Source organism: Metopolophium dirhodum, chromosome 1, assembly GCF_019925205.1.
Source record: "Metopolophium dirhodum isolate CAU chromosome 1, ASM1992520v1, whole genome shotgun sequence".
NCBI classification, from domain to species: Eukaryota; Metazoa; Arthropoda; class Insecta; order Hemiptera; family Aphididae; genus Metopolophium; species Metopolophium dirhodum.
The window spans coordinates 61,757,446-61,771,113 of record NC_083560.1 but is presented as its reverse complement, the minus strand read 5'-3'; the positions used below and the strand labels follow the sequence as shown (position 1 = coordinate 61,771,113).

The following is a 13,668-nucleotide window of genomic DNA, read 5'->3' as shown; positions in this document are numbered from 1 at the left end:
ATATATGAAAAAAGCGTGATGCCGTACTACGTATGACATTCGACGATTGGGAATATAATATAATATCTGGGTAATCAATACAAACTGTTCCCGTTTGAACATTTTTTTCTTCAAATTATATCTACACGGAAACACGCGTATAAATAAAATTATATATTTGTATAAACAATATATAATAGTATCGTCTACATGAAAAATAGTATAATGCTGTAAACGTTTTATTAAATTCTTCCCAGGCAACATTAACCCCGTCCAGCACGATAATATTTCAGAGTGTATCGTAAACAAAACGTCAGATAAATTAAAATATTTTCAAATAACGTTCCGCCGAAACGTACTGTTCGTTTATATTCTATTTTCCACAAATTAAAAGAAAAAAAAACCCCCCGTTTCAAGTATCGAAAGTTGCACAGAGAATAATAATAATATTATACATCCGTTTATGATATTATTATGGGCGCTCCGGAGGATGAATGCATTGTCCATTGTTTTCTCGTAACAATTTACAGTTACATAGATTCATTTTCATGTCGACGCTCAATATATATTATAAAATCTCCGATAATAGTCAAGGATAACGATCTGAAAATACCAGCTTCGAAATGATAAAAAATAAATGTATATACAATACAATATAATATAATATATAGGTACGTCTTGTAGACCGGTAAAACGAAAACGTTCACGTCTCAAATCCCTCTTTAAAAAGATTATATTTTTCACTTAATATTATATTTGCGAGAATAAAAAATAATAATGTTCCATAATCTCGATAAAAGTATACAATATTATCGATACGGGCATTATACGATAATAATAGGTAGTACGTTATAATACAATACTACGATATATTATTTAGGGATGGTATTATAGAACACAGTAATTTGAAAATTATTATTCGCTGCAATAGATTTGTTTAACGTGCTCAGCTGCGCGTTCGCTAAACAAAAATCTAATATCAGCAGCCCTTTAACTGGCGCGGCATGTATCGCGTTAATAATCGGTAATCGCAAACAACAACAATAATATTAATAATGACATTCATCCCCATGTGGTATAACTCGGTTGAATACGATAATTATACACAGACCGCGGCGGCCTAGGTCGATACACTGGTGCTGCGAATTAATGGCCGAAAACAAATTTTCAAGACCGGCCAGTACGTTATCCGGTACAGGACGTACATAGTATAATATGATCGTATAATTTATAATATTATGGAGAAGGAATAAAAAAAACGTCGACGTTGGCGCGAGCGTGCGTGATGAATGCGTTGGGTTTATGCTGCGGCGAGTGCTGTGTGTGTACAGATAAATGTTTAAAACCGAATAAAAATAAAGGACATTTTTCTGGCATGGGGTCCCTTTTACAATAACTTAATAGCCTCGTCCCCTCCCCGACGATCGTTAGCGATGGCCGTTATAATACGTCTTAAGTGATTAATACTCGGAAGTCGTAGTCGTCGTCGTCGTCGTCGTCGACTTATTCGGTCGTCGTTGACGCGGCAGTGCATATATAAATGCGTGTTCGACGTTACGAGTCCCCAGAGGCGCACTCCTATAATGATATTATAATGTAATATAATGAGTAGCATGTGCGCGGGGAATCGTCTTGTTCGGCCGTTATTCCAAATAAGTCTGATTATTATTTATATATTATATCGTTTTTTTTTTCGTCTATCATTTAGGTCTATCTATCTTTGAGCAGGACCCCGAGTAAAAACAGAAAAAAAAATCGGATATTTCGTGTACACGCCAGCAGCTGCGGGCCGCGTGTTTCTCACCACGACACTCTGATGAGCTCGATAGGTCCTCTGCTTGGAAATAATTCCGAAAACCATGACGCTTTTCAGACGACGACCATAATAAAGCGAAACGATTAGTCCGACGCGTCGTCGCGATATTGGACGTAGCTGGCAGTTCACATTTTATAGTCCGAGTGGTCCAAGTCAATTAATGTTTAATCCGTCCATAGAACACGATATTTTCGATTTATTTCGAAATTGGACTCGCTGCGGGTTCCCCAACACGTCACATGTAACTGTACGTAAGTAACAATGATAATAATAATACTAATATAATGCAGCGGGTGACTGTGAAACACACACGCTTCACACCCGACTGTATATAACAATAATAATAAAATCGTAACGTTATTACGCCCATCCGTATCGAGTACGAGTAATTCGAGTATACGTGAATACTCGTATTATAATGTAGTATATTATATGAATATGAACCGTCATCGTTAATTTCGCGCTTGTCGCAGGCACCCTCGTACTATGATATGACGTTGAAACATAATATTATAGCACAACATGCACGACAGTCGTACCGGACGGTCTTCTAAGATTCTGAAAAACAATTTTCAAAACGCATTTTCTGTTTACGCCTGGTAGTATGCGAGGTGGTTTTTTTTTTTTTGAAATTTGTGTTTGTGTAATCGGAGTTGTAATAAAATATATAATATAAAAAAAAAAAAAAATGTTAAAATAAATAAAAAGGTTTGTTTATGCTGTAGAAGAATTGCATTGTTTTTAATACTACCTATATATTATACAATATGGAATGATTGGAATGTTTGCTTGCGGTGGAAGGAGGCAAGTGCAGGTGATTTTATGAGCCGCGGTGTATGGGTACCATGGAACGTGCAGCTATATAAGCAACTCAAATTATTGTTTACGTTTTGCATTTTTCCAAGTCGAGCACGGGACGACAGTCCTAATATATTATTAGGCATCTACTTCGTGTACAACATAATACACTATAATATTATCATGTAACACATAATATAGCGTGTATATGGTTTATGCTAATACGTGCATGACATATATATATATATATATTATATTATTCTGTACGCATATCATCGTTATTATTATTATCGTACGAGATTCGCGCGTCGTGTGTTATGGATTCCACATTATATTATATTATATTATAGTGGTTTTACGACGGCGCGACGTTATATACGAGATTTGTGTGTAGGAATAAAAGAATATCATATCATATTATTATCTGGACTCGTCCAGTCGATTCGATTGCGACGTGCTATGACGGCGCACCGCCGATCGTAAAACAAATGGTTTTTATTTATCGTCGCAGTCATCTATGTAATATTTTACGTCCCGTCACTATACACTATATACGCGCATATATATATATATATACACGTTAGTACGTGTGTATATATGTATATTGTTTGGGGACTGGCAGCAGATTTTCGGCTGGAATATTGTTTAGCACGCATCTACATCCGTCGATAGTATTATTACTATTATTATATTATTATGTTTGCGCGGCGAGACGACAAAACTGTAAATTATTGGAGATTGATCAAATTCGTATTTTTTTTTCTCGTGTTGCATCCATACCCGAACCGTTATAATACATATTGTACGTTTATATTTACCTCTATACGTTTTCGTTATTTCGACGCTGAGGTCTCCACTCCCTCGCCGGAGAGCACCCGCCTTCACGCTTCAAAACACCGGGTACACCGCCTAATCAACCTTGAGACGCTCGCGTTCGTAGCTTTATTGTATTAAAATATACGCGGTGTCATTATTCGATGTCGGCTGATCAAGGCGAGACTCTATGGTACAGGAACCCATACAGCACGAATATTATTACGATACCTCTAATATTGTATCGGTAAAAAGCTGGGCTGTCGCGGACTTAACAAATCAGATACGCCACCCCGGCCGGTCCCAGACACGTCACACAAACAACGGTCACGGGTCGTCGAGAACATAATATCGTAATACAATACGATGGGAATATTATTAAACAGTTCCATCTGTATCAATGTTAAGGCCAAGACCAATGGCACACACGTGAAACGTTTAAACCTCATATTACACAGTTGTTATTGCCATAATTTATTATTATATTACATTGCGTTCGAGCGATGCTCATTGTGTTGTTGCGGTATGGTACCTTTTTTCCGTCAAACGCGGTCCCGGCCGAAAGGTTCAATGGAAAACCATATGTTTGCGTTCTATTTTCATGACCAAATTGACCTCGCTGAACTGTAAATATATTACTATAAGGGTACACCGAAAACCCGTCCCACAAATACTTATCTTGGTAAGTTGACGCACTACTTTACTATGTAGTGGAGTTCTTCAGAAGCGATCGGTTTGAACTTTGTCGTTGTTTTTTTTTCTGTTATGCTTTGCGAGTCAAATATTATTATATTAAATAAAATAACTGACGTAAAATCGATATAGATACCTAATCTTTGGCGAGGGATCTAAAAATAAAAATAAAAATGTGTACCGAAAGCGAAATGTGAACGACACTAATTATATGTTTACACAGGTTAAGGGGTGGGCTTTTTTTATTTTTTTTATTTTATTATAAACCATTTTAAAAATAAAAACTGTACCGTCGCGTGCTGACCGGTTTTACAAAAATAAAGTACCCAAGTATACATCGTAAGTAGAACAGTGTTTAAACGGTAATGAATTTAGTATAGGTAACGGTTTTACAGTAGGAGCGTATACGTTTTATAGGAGCCAATAATATTAAAATTAAATCTGATAAAAGTGCACAATGTATAGTAATTTTTTACACAACTAATATAATATTATGTACATAAAAAAATTATATTATATAATACAATATACATTATATTACGTGTATATTGTATAATATAGTGCTATTAATATTCATAACTGGCCTCTCTGCAGCGCCCTACGACTATGTCATGAACAATAATATATACCTATACCCATATTTTATGAGTTTTTTAAACCATTGAGTGAGAAAATAAAACTTGAAGCATTACCTGAAAAACTGCAATCCATCAGATGATCGTTCGCTTCATGACGTGACAGACAGGCATAGCGTGTTTCTTTATATATAACATAAGCTTTTTCATCAGATTTCGCCCGACGGTTTTATTACCACACATATAGTACCTATTTAATTTTTTCCGAGCAATTAAAAGTTCATATAATTCCTCGGTCGCATTTTTTAATACTGTAAGAGAAAACAAAGTATAGTATACATATATATGCAAAAAATAACTAATAAACCACCACTTGAAATGTTTGCTATCCAAAAATAGCTGACTATAAAAAAAAAGAACTCCTTTGAAGAAGGATCACACGTGCAGTAAGAGCGTATATATCATAAGTATACCTCACCCGTGGAGGAGGCTGTTGCGTATCAATTTATCAATGACACATAATCATAATGTGAACGAGACATCAACAAAAACTAGCGACACGTCAACTTCAAATACTCGCATTATTTTAATCATACTTATATAAGTGTTTCTTTTTTGATATAGGAAAAAAATATGAAGAATATACCATCATAAAGTGGGAAACGGCAATGTCACACACTTATGTGTACTTACCTAGTTTTAAAGCATTATATTATATTATTTGAGATTATTTATTTATCTACTACAGTTTATTATTACTTATTACTTACACACTATAAACTCAAAATCTTATACAATAAATAGATAATAACATTTTAAAATGTGTACCTACAAAAGTTTTCGATTCAATAACTCTAAATAAGTATATATAACTATAAAATGATAATGTACATTGTAAATGTTAGGTATGTGCAATTTAATAGGCAAAAAAACATTATATTTTCAAAGCTAATAACGAGTCTAACAGTGTTATGGTAAAAACGAATTTATATAACACATTCCAACATGTAAGTAAAACAAGTAAGTACCTACAAAAATTATTGTATTTTTATAAATATCTTAGTGGATTAAAGTTTGAAAACAATTGACATGGTCACATAGATAATACATTTTAAATTCGAGTGTGATATTTGTTCACGTTTGGAATATAAACAAAATATAATAAAAAGTACGTGTTTTCTATTTTTTTTTTTTTTTTTTTGAAAAAGCCCATCGAAACTCTTATGATTTTTTCTTCATTGTATTGATCTCTTTCTCTTTTTCTCTCTCTCAACAAAATATATATAGTTAACATAAAAACCTTCACGCACGTCCCAAACCTGTAAAAGACAAAAACCTGTCAAATAACCAAAAAATGCACTCAGAAATAAGAAAAATATTACTCTAGTAGCGCCAGCTATACTTTAGACCAAAGTTATTTTTTTTTCTATTTTATTTGTTTTATTTCCTTTTTTTATTACGTGAATCGGAAACCGTACAGACCTTTTGACCCTCTACACTCTCGAACGAAAATGTTCAATCCAATTAAAAAAAAAAACGTACCGAAGAAACAATTTGTCTTAATTATACACTTTTTCCTTAAAATTATTGTAATAATTAATGGTTTTATTGCATACAAGTGTAATAGACTTTGCACTCGCGATATGAAAACATTATTAACTTTTATTAGTCTCGAGTCTCGACCACATAATAGTATATTATATAATAGTTTTAATTGAAAAGAAATAGTTTACTCGGAAATCTATAAAGTAATATAATATAATTATATTATTAATTTCGTTCCATATTATATGCATATAAACTCTTTCTAAAAAGTGGAAAATTTCAAAGTCTACATAACAGCGTAATTTTATACATTTCTACACAATTTTTTTTAATGATAAATAATAAATGATTTAGATTTCCTTTCATCGTATTATAATTTAGATATTTTTATTAACAATTCGGATACTTTTTTTTAATTCCTATGTACATAATATAAATACCATTATTACGTTAGTAAAATATGTCTTATTATGTAATATTGCAATCATATTAGCGTATCTTCTACTATACAAATTGATTTTATTGTACAAGTTATAAAGCATTTAGTTAAAATATCCATAAATACATTACTTTGAAAAAAATAAAAATATTATTTACATAAATACATATTTTGTACCTATATAGTCAGTTAATCAAGTAAATCCTTAAAATATATGTGTACCTATAGTAAGAAACATATGGTAATACATTTTTATTTTCAATCTATAAATTATATTACGATTATTAACGTCTGATGATTGTAAATGGGTAAATCATGAATTTAAATTATTTATACCTACAATTATGTTTATTATTATAAGAGTATAATAATATAGCATCTAAATAAAGTCTTTGTTTTATAAGAAATTTGGAGTATTATTTTATTGTTACGGCTGAATCTTTTGGAAATAATTTTTCACTCCAACAAATCGCAATTCAACGCGTTAGGCAGTGAACTTTTTCGAAAACTCAACTTCGTTGATTGCTTACAAGAACTTCTCGATAAAAGTTAACAACATCCAAAGCCCACTATCGCTCGTATATTATAGATGTTTCGTATGTAGATGATTATCTTTTATCTTAACATTTTTAAATTTATGGTAAATTAATGAAAACTAAGACATTGGAAACGGGACGCAATTCGTAACTCTAGACGTGTTAAATTGCGTTTACAATCAAAATATAGTAATATGTGCTCATATAATATGATTTGTGATTTTGCTATAATTTCATAAAATCGAATTCATATAAAATAATAAATAATACAGTTACAACATTTAAATTCAATTTTAAAAACGATTTTCACGTCCGCAAGAAAAAAAAAATAGTGGGTAAATATGTTTTGAAATGTTATTATGTACCTAAGTGTATATACATACAAGTGTCTACAAATATCTACGTGGAATTGAATTTTTATCGATTGGACCGAGAACGACGACAACGTATCCGGATCTGCCACGTCGGGTATTATGCATTTAGATGTTGTAATGGCACTTGTCGGCCATTTACGTTGATCGCGTAATATTTTGTCACATCGGGTCGATATTTAAGACCGATTTTTACAAAAACCATTTCCCGGCACGCGTTTCGACGTTCCCTATCTCGACGCACAGTACCGCGTGTACATATTATTATTATATAGAGTTTATGCCGTCGGTATATATAGGTAAGTATATATACACAATACACACACACACACACACATACACACACTCACACACACACACACACACACACACACATACACATATATATATATTATATGCATTATACAATAGCGCAATGCAAAACAATTCATCGCACATGTCATCGGTGTGCACTCTTCCATTCCATTGTTTCGCACATAATTTCATACATGTATGTATATACCTATGTGTTTTATATATGATAAATAGTTTATTGAGCATTCATTGCATATTGATCAGACATTGTTCTCGGTTCAAGCGTATCGATGAGCGCTGCACTGTTTTAAGTGCTCCGGTGCACCGTTTTTCGCTTTTTGCGTGAAAACCGTATAATATTTGAATTTATCTAAATGCCTGCACGCAAGTACGAGTACAACACACAGTTTGATGAAAACTCGACGACAGGGTCCAGGCCATAATATTTTGATCATCGGTGGCTGTCGTATTGTTTAGTCGGTGCAGGCCACCTGTGATTGCGTGACGAATTATTGACACTCAAACGCACAATATTATAATATATCATTATTAATAATTATTATTGTAAGCTGTAGTAGACAATCGATCTCAAAACTATCGTTCAAATAGGTAGGAGTCGGAAAAAAATGTATAGTAATTTATAGTTTTTAACCTTGCGTGGTATCTGCTCGTAAGTAAACGATTTGAATCAATATAGTGTTATACAGCATTGCCGAGGCTCGACACCATTAAATAGTGATAGTAAATTATTACATACAGAAATAATAGAAATTAACTAGAATGATGCAACAACAAAACACTTAAAAAAATATATAGTACATTAAATATTAAAAATATCGTCATCGGCTATACCTACGTATACAACTCTTGATTCGTCGACCTCTTTATTACCTGACTAAACTGATAACTGAAAAATATTAATATTGATACACACAACGTCTAGATATTTCTTCAGTCTGCATTATAATATATGATTTGTTATATAGTACAATTGTTATGGGTTTATTTTTACTATGTCCAGCAATTCTATATATTCTATACACAAAGTAGGTACACACTGTAAGTACGTGAAACACATTGAGGTGAAAAATAATTAATTAATGAACAAATGATAACCAAAACGTAAGAAATCAATTACATTTTCGTGAAATTTTATATCAAAACTATTATACTAATATAGTAGTAATAATATACTTTTTCTCTACAATATGTTGTATTCGCAAACCCGAATTCCTAAAAAATGATTTTGGTTTTGTGGTTTTGTTGTTCCGGCATTTGCGCAGTGAACAGAAGCTAATAATTCTATACATTATATTCTTATAAAATGTATTACTAGCTATATTAAATTATTGCATTTTCTCTATTTTATAATAATTTATAAAGTTCAATCTAATATTAGTGGTATACATTGTAATTATTCTACATTTAGATTTCCTCTGGGATTAAATACTTTTGTTAGGTAACAGATACCTATGTAAGTTAATAATTGTTCCCATTATTATTATTATTATTATTATTTGTTGGACACGTAATATTGTCCGTTATAATATAATTCTAGGAAAAAAGCATACAAAGTTACACGAGACATTTCAAACGCATATCAATTTCTTAAGTTTAAAAATATGTTTTCCTAGAATTACTATAAACTTGACAAAATAATAAGGGTGGATATGTTTTTGGTTTTATTAATATTTACGTTATGCCACGGGCCACCGCATACCTGACATATCCTCTACACGTGACCGTCGAGTAGTTCGCCATGTCAAACGCAGAATACTTTAATATTATATAATAAATTAACTTATTATACAATGATGTGCGTATATTACATCACTAATAATAATGATATTTGAAATTGCTCTTCTAATCTTAGAAGAAAACATATTAGGTTTTTTTGTGTACCCGAACAAAACATTTCATAGGTATAATGCAGGTGCATACTGTGGAACGCACAGTATACATTATTAATACACCTATATCTAAATAATAATAATAATAATAATAATAGCTATACAGTGTGCACGTGAAAACATCAAGTCTAGATACTGCCCATAGGCCTATTAACCTAAACGTATCACGATATTATAATATATACCTATAATACACCATTGGGTGTTGACGATACATACGACGTTGCACATTACACGTCATATTATTATATATCTACCGTACCTATATGATACATGTAGGCGAATCGTAGACACGCCGAGAGTGCAGATAAACCACAAGATACTAATGTATACACGGTCTACCGGCGGCGGTGGTGTCCAAACAGCGTTTCGATTAATAATTTATATAAAATACCCACACACACACACACACACACACACACACACACACACACACGTGCGCGAGGGCATGCGCTTGAACGCACGCTGCAGCACACGCGATATAATATAAAAATTATACAACCCGGCAAAGTACACTTGACTGTACGGATTAATTTTCTCAGAACGTCCGTGTACGAAAAATGCCTCGAACCCCGCATGTGTATAATAACGTAATATTATAATAAAATCATGTAATATATGCGCGCACCCGCCACGCCAACACTGCGGGTGTATGGGTGGGTGGGTGGGTGGGGGTGTGCGACGACTGTATATCGATTACCGCCGATATTCGCGGACGGACTCCGTCGCACCAGCGTTGTTCGAACCGCTGAGACTTCGCGCGATACGGCAAAGTAGGTATACATAATGATGACATACAAGTATAATTATAACAAGTATACATAATATATATTCAACCTACTCGTATACTATTGTGTATTATAATATATCACAGCCACGCGATGTACATTGTTTCGTTATCGTTGCATAAAATATGTGACACACACTGGCGAAAAACCGTACGCGTGCGACGTATGCGACAAGTTGTTCGCTCTAAGTAGCAGCTTAAGGAAATATCGACGCACACACACTGGTGAAAAACCGTACGTATGCGATGTATGCGACAAGTCGTTCGCGGCAAGTTTCAGTTTGACGGCACATAAGAGAATGCACACTGGCGAAAGACCATACGCGTGCGATGTATGCAAAAAGTCTTTCGCTGTAAGTAGCAGTTTAACAACACATCGACGCACACACTACGGTAAAAAAACCGTACGCATGCGACGTATGCGACAAGTCATTCGCTGTAAGTAGCAGCTTAAGGACACATAGACGCACACACACTGGAGAAAAACCGTACGCATGCGATGTATGCAAAAAGTCGTTCGCTGAAAGTGGCACTTTAAGGAAACATCAACGCACACACACTGGTGAAAAACAGTACGCATGCGATGTATGCGACAAGTCGTTCGCGGAAAGTTTCAGTTTGACGGCACACAAGCGAATGCACACTGGCGAAAGACCATACGCGTGTGATGTATGCGACAAGTCGTTCTCTGCAAGTGGCAGTTTGATGGTACACAAGCGAATGCACACTGGTGAAAAATCATATGTGTGCGATGTATGCGACGAGTCGTTCTCGGTAAGTAGAAATTTGGTGTCACACAAGCGGACGCACATTGCACCATGTCTGGATTAACCAAAGATCTATGAACAATTGGCCATATTAAAATTGTATAAATTATGTTAACTTATTATTATGGTAGCACTGTAAAATTGTTATTTTTTGTCATATAAATCTTGTTTCTTAATACATAATTTCTAATTGATTGTCATATTTATAAATAAATACTACACTTCATATGGTTTTTAATGTTTAAATTACAAAACGGTGTTCAATTTTCTATTTAAAACATTATGTATTTTGGACTTCAAAAAATATTCTCAAGTTAAAAATATTTGGTAGCCAATCACATCGGGGCATACGCCTAACATGAACGAGTCAATGTTTATCGAATTGTAGTTTTAAATATGATCGTTTGCGGCGTGGCAACGATGCAGTGTTTTTTACAATCAGTACCATTATTTTAAAGTAAATTTGTACCTGTTTAAGTATTTGTATGAACCAATAACAATATATTTGTGATAAATTCAAAAAAAAACATTTTAATAGTGGTGAGTATATTGATTTAGAAATTTTATACATTTACAAATGATATTAACCATTTAATAACAATTCAAAAACAAATTATAATTATAAATAAAGAAAAACAATAATAAATATTTATTTCCTAATTGCACATAAATGATTTATTGATTGAACTTATATATGTACTATTGTTACATATAACATTTATACAAATTAAACAATGTGGCCTGTAGTAATTTGGTTAGAATATCATAAATTCATAAGACAATAATTCATTGATAAACTAAACCTGATTTCTGAACTAGTGAAAAATTATAAAATAGGTTGTTATCACTTTATCATATTAGTTATCTATTGCGTAGTATCACAGTATAAATAATACTAAATTCTAATTTTAAACGCCGATAAAAAAAATATTGTGAACATGTATTTTTGATATTTTTTATGAACAATTTATTAAGAACCTTGTACTACATTTTTAAAATTGTTGACCAAAAATCATTTAAATAGAAAAAAACCTAACCTAACCTTATATGCTTTAAATTGTCACCTAATTTTGTGGGTTTATTCATTTATGGGTCGGTAATACAATTTCTGGTAGCCCAAAAATGGCATATTCACACATGTTTTCAGTTTTTCCATTGTTTGTTTTCGCCGTTTCACCGTGACTATGCGTTTTCCGGGCACCAACACACCGTCCACTAACCGATAAAAACGCTAAAGGCGTCTCGCGTTGAAGATAATATGTACCTATAGATTTTACATATTATTATTACTATACTGCAGGGTGTATGCGTTAGGTCATTTTACCACAGCACGTTTGTAGCCGCATAATATATGTTGTCGTGGATGTCACCACTAATTTTTCTGTATATATATACAGGACAGTGGCGATATCGCGTTACATTGACGCAAAACACTGGCGGGTATGTGTGCATATCAGTCGACAAACCGGAGGACGTGCCAGAACGAGGACACGAGCGCGCCAAAAACCGTCAGAGATATTTTTACCTATGTAGGTATAAGTGTAGTCATTTAAAATAACGTTTGTTCTTAAACTTATGTTCGTAGTGTTATATTATCATAGGTGAAATGGTGTACATTGTTCTGAAATAGAAAAATTATACTTTTTAATATATTTTCTATTTTACAACTATGTCGAGTCTATAATATGTCATGGGCTGTATATAATATTTAATATATCTACGAGCTTTTTCCATTTATATATTATAGTAAAATTTATAATATTTTGATTCATAATAATCGATATTATATTAAGTCACTGAGAAAATGTGGGGAATGTGTGCCTGCGGGTCGGGTACCGAGCAAGATGGTGTCAAACCATCCAGAACACTACCTACGTAATCGTAGCTTTCCGACGTAAATAAGTCATATATTATATGTGCTTTTTGTCGACGTTTAACCTGTTATCGGTATATTATGCTATATTTACGTTGTTTCTATAATCACAGTTTCGATAGTATGTATATACCAACTCAGAACTATAAAGATGTATCATTATATCGTATTCGTATATTACATTTTTTTTTTCAAATTCAATAAAAAGTTTTGCTAGGTACTCCTCTTAGGTACTTTTATAATAATAAATACTATATACGTTTAGTATTTTATTTGTGATACAGAAGTTTATGGATTGAAAAAACAATTTTAAATTGTAGTGATCCAATATCATCAGATATCACTATCGCTATTGTTTTTGATTCATGTCTAGCTGTTACAAGTATTACACCATAATATGAGTCAGGTAGGTAATAAAAATGTTTGCATTAAGTTAACATATTATCAGTTTATTTATAATTATAAATAACAT

General features: G+C 32.8%; 1 protein-coding gene across 1 annotated transcript; it reads left to right on the top strand.

Moving 5' to 3' along the window:
* Window positions 1-6,962: 6,962 nt before the first annotated feature.
* Window positions 6,963-11,387, top strand: LOC132940625 (endothelial zinc finger protein induced by tumor necrosis factor alpha-like). The gene is made up of 3 exons (XM_061008346.1): window positions 6,963-6,966; window positions 10,644-10,847; window positions 11,017-11,387. The coding sequence occupies exons 1-3, from the start codon at window positions 6,963-6,965 to the stop codon at window positions 11,385-11,387; spliced, it is 579 nt and encodes a 192-aa protein (XP_060864329.1).
* Window positions 11,388-13,668: the final 2,281 nt, after the last annotated feature.

Bases quoted from the DNA above. Each gene is read 5' to 3' on its own strand.
- LOC132940625 (XM_061008346.1), top strand. The intron at 10,848-11,016 runs ATAAGAGAATGC...GCTTAAGGACAC, and splicing joins AAGTTTCAGTTTGACGGCAC to ATAGACGCACACACACTGGA.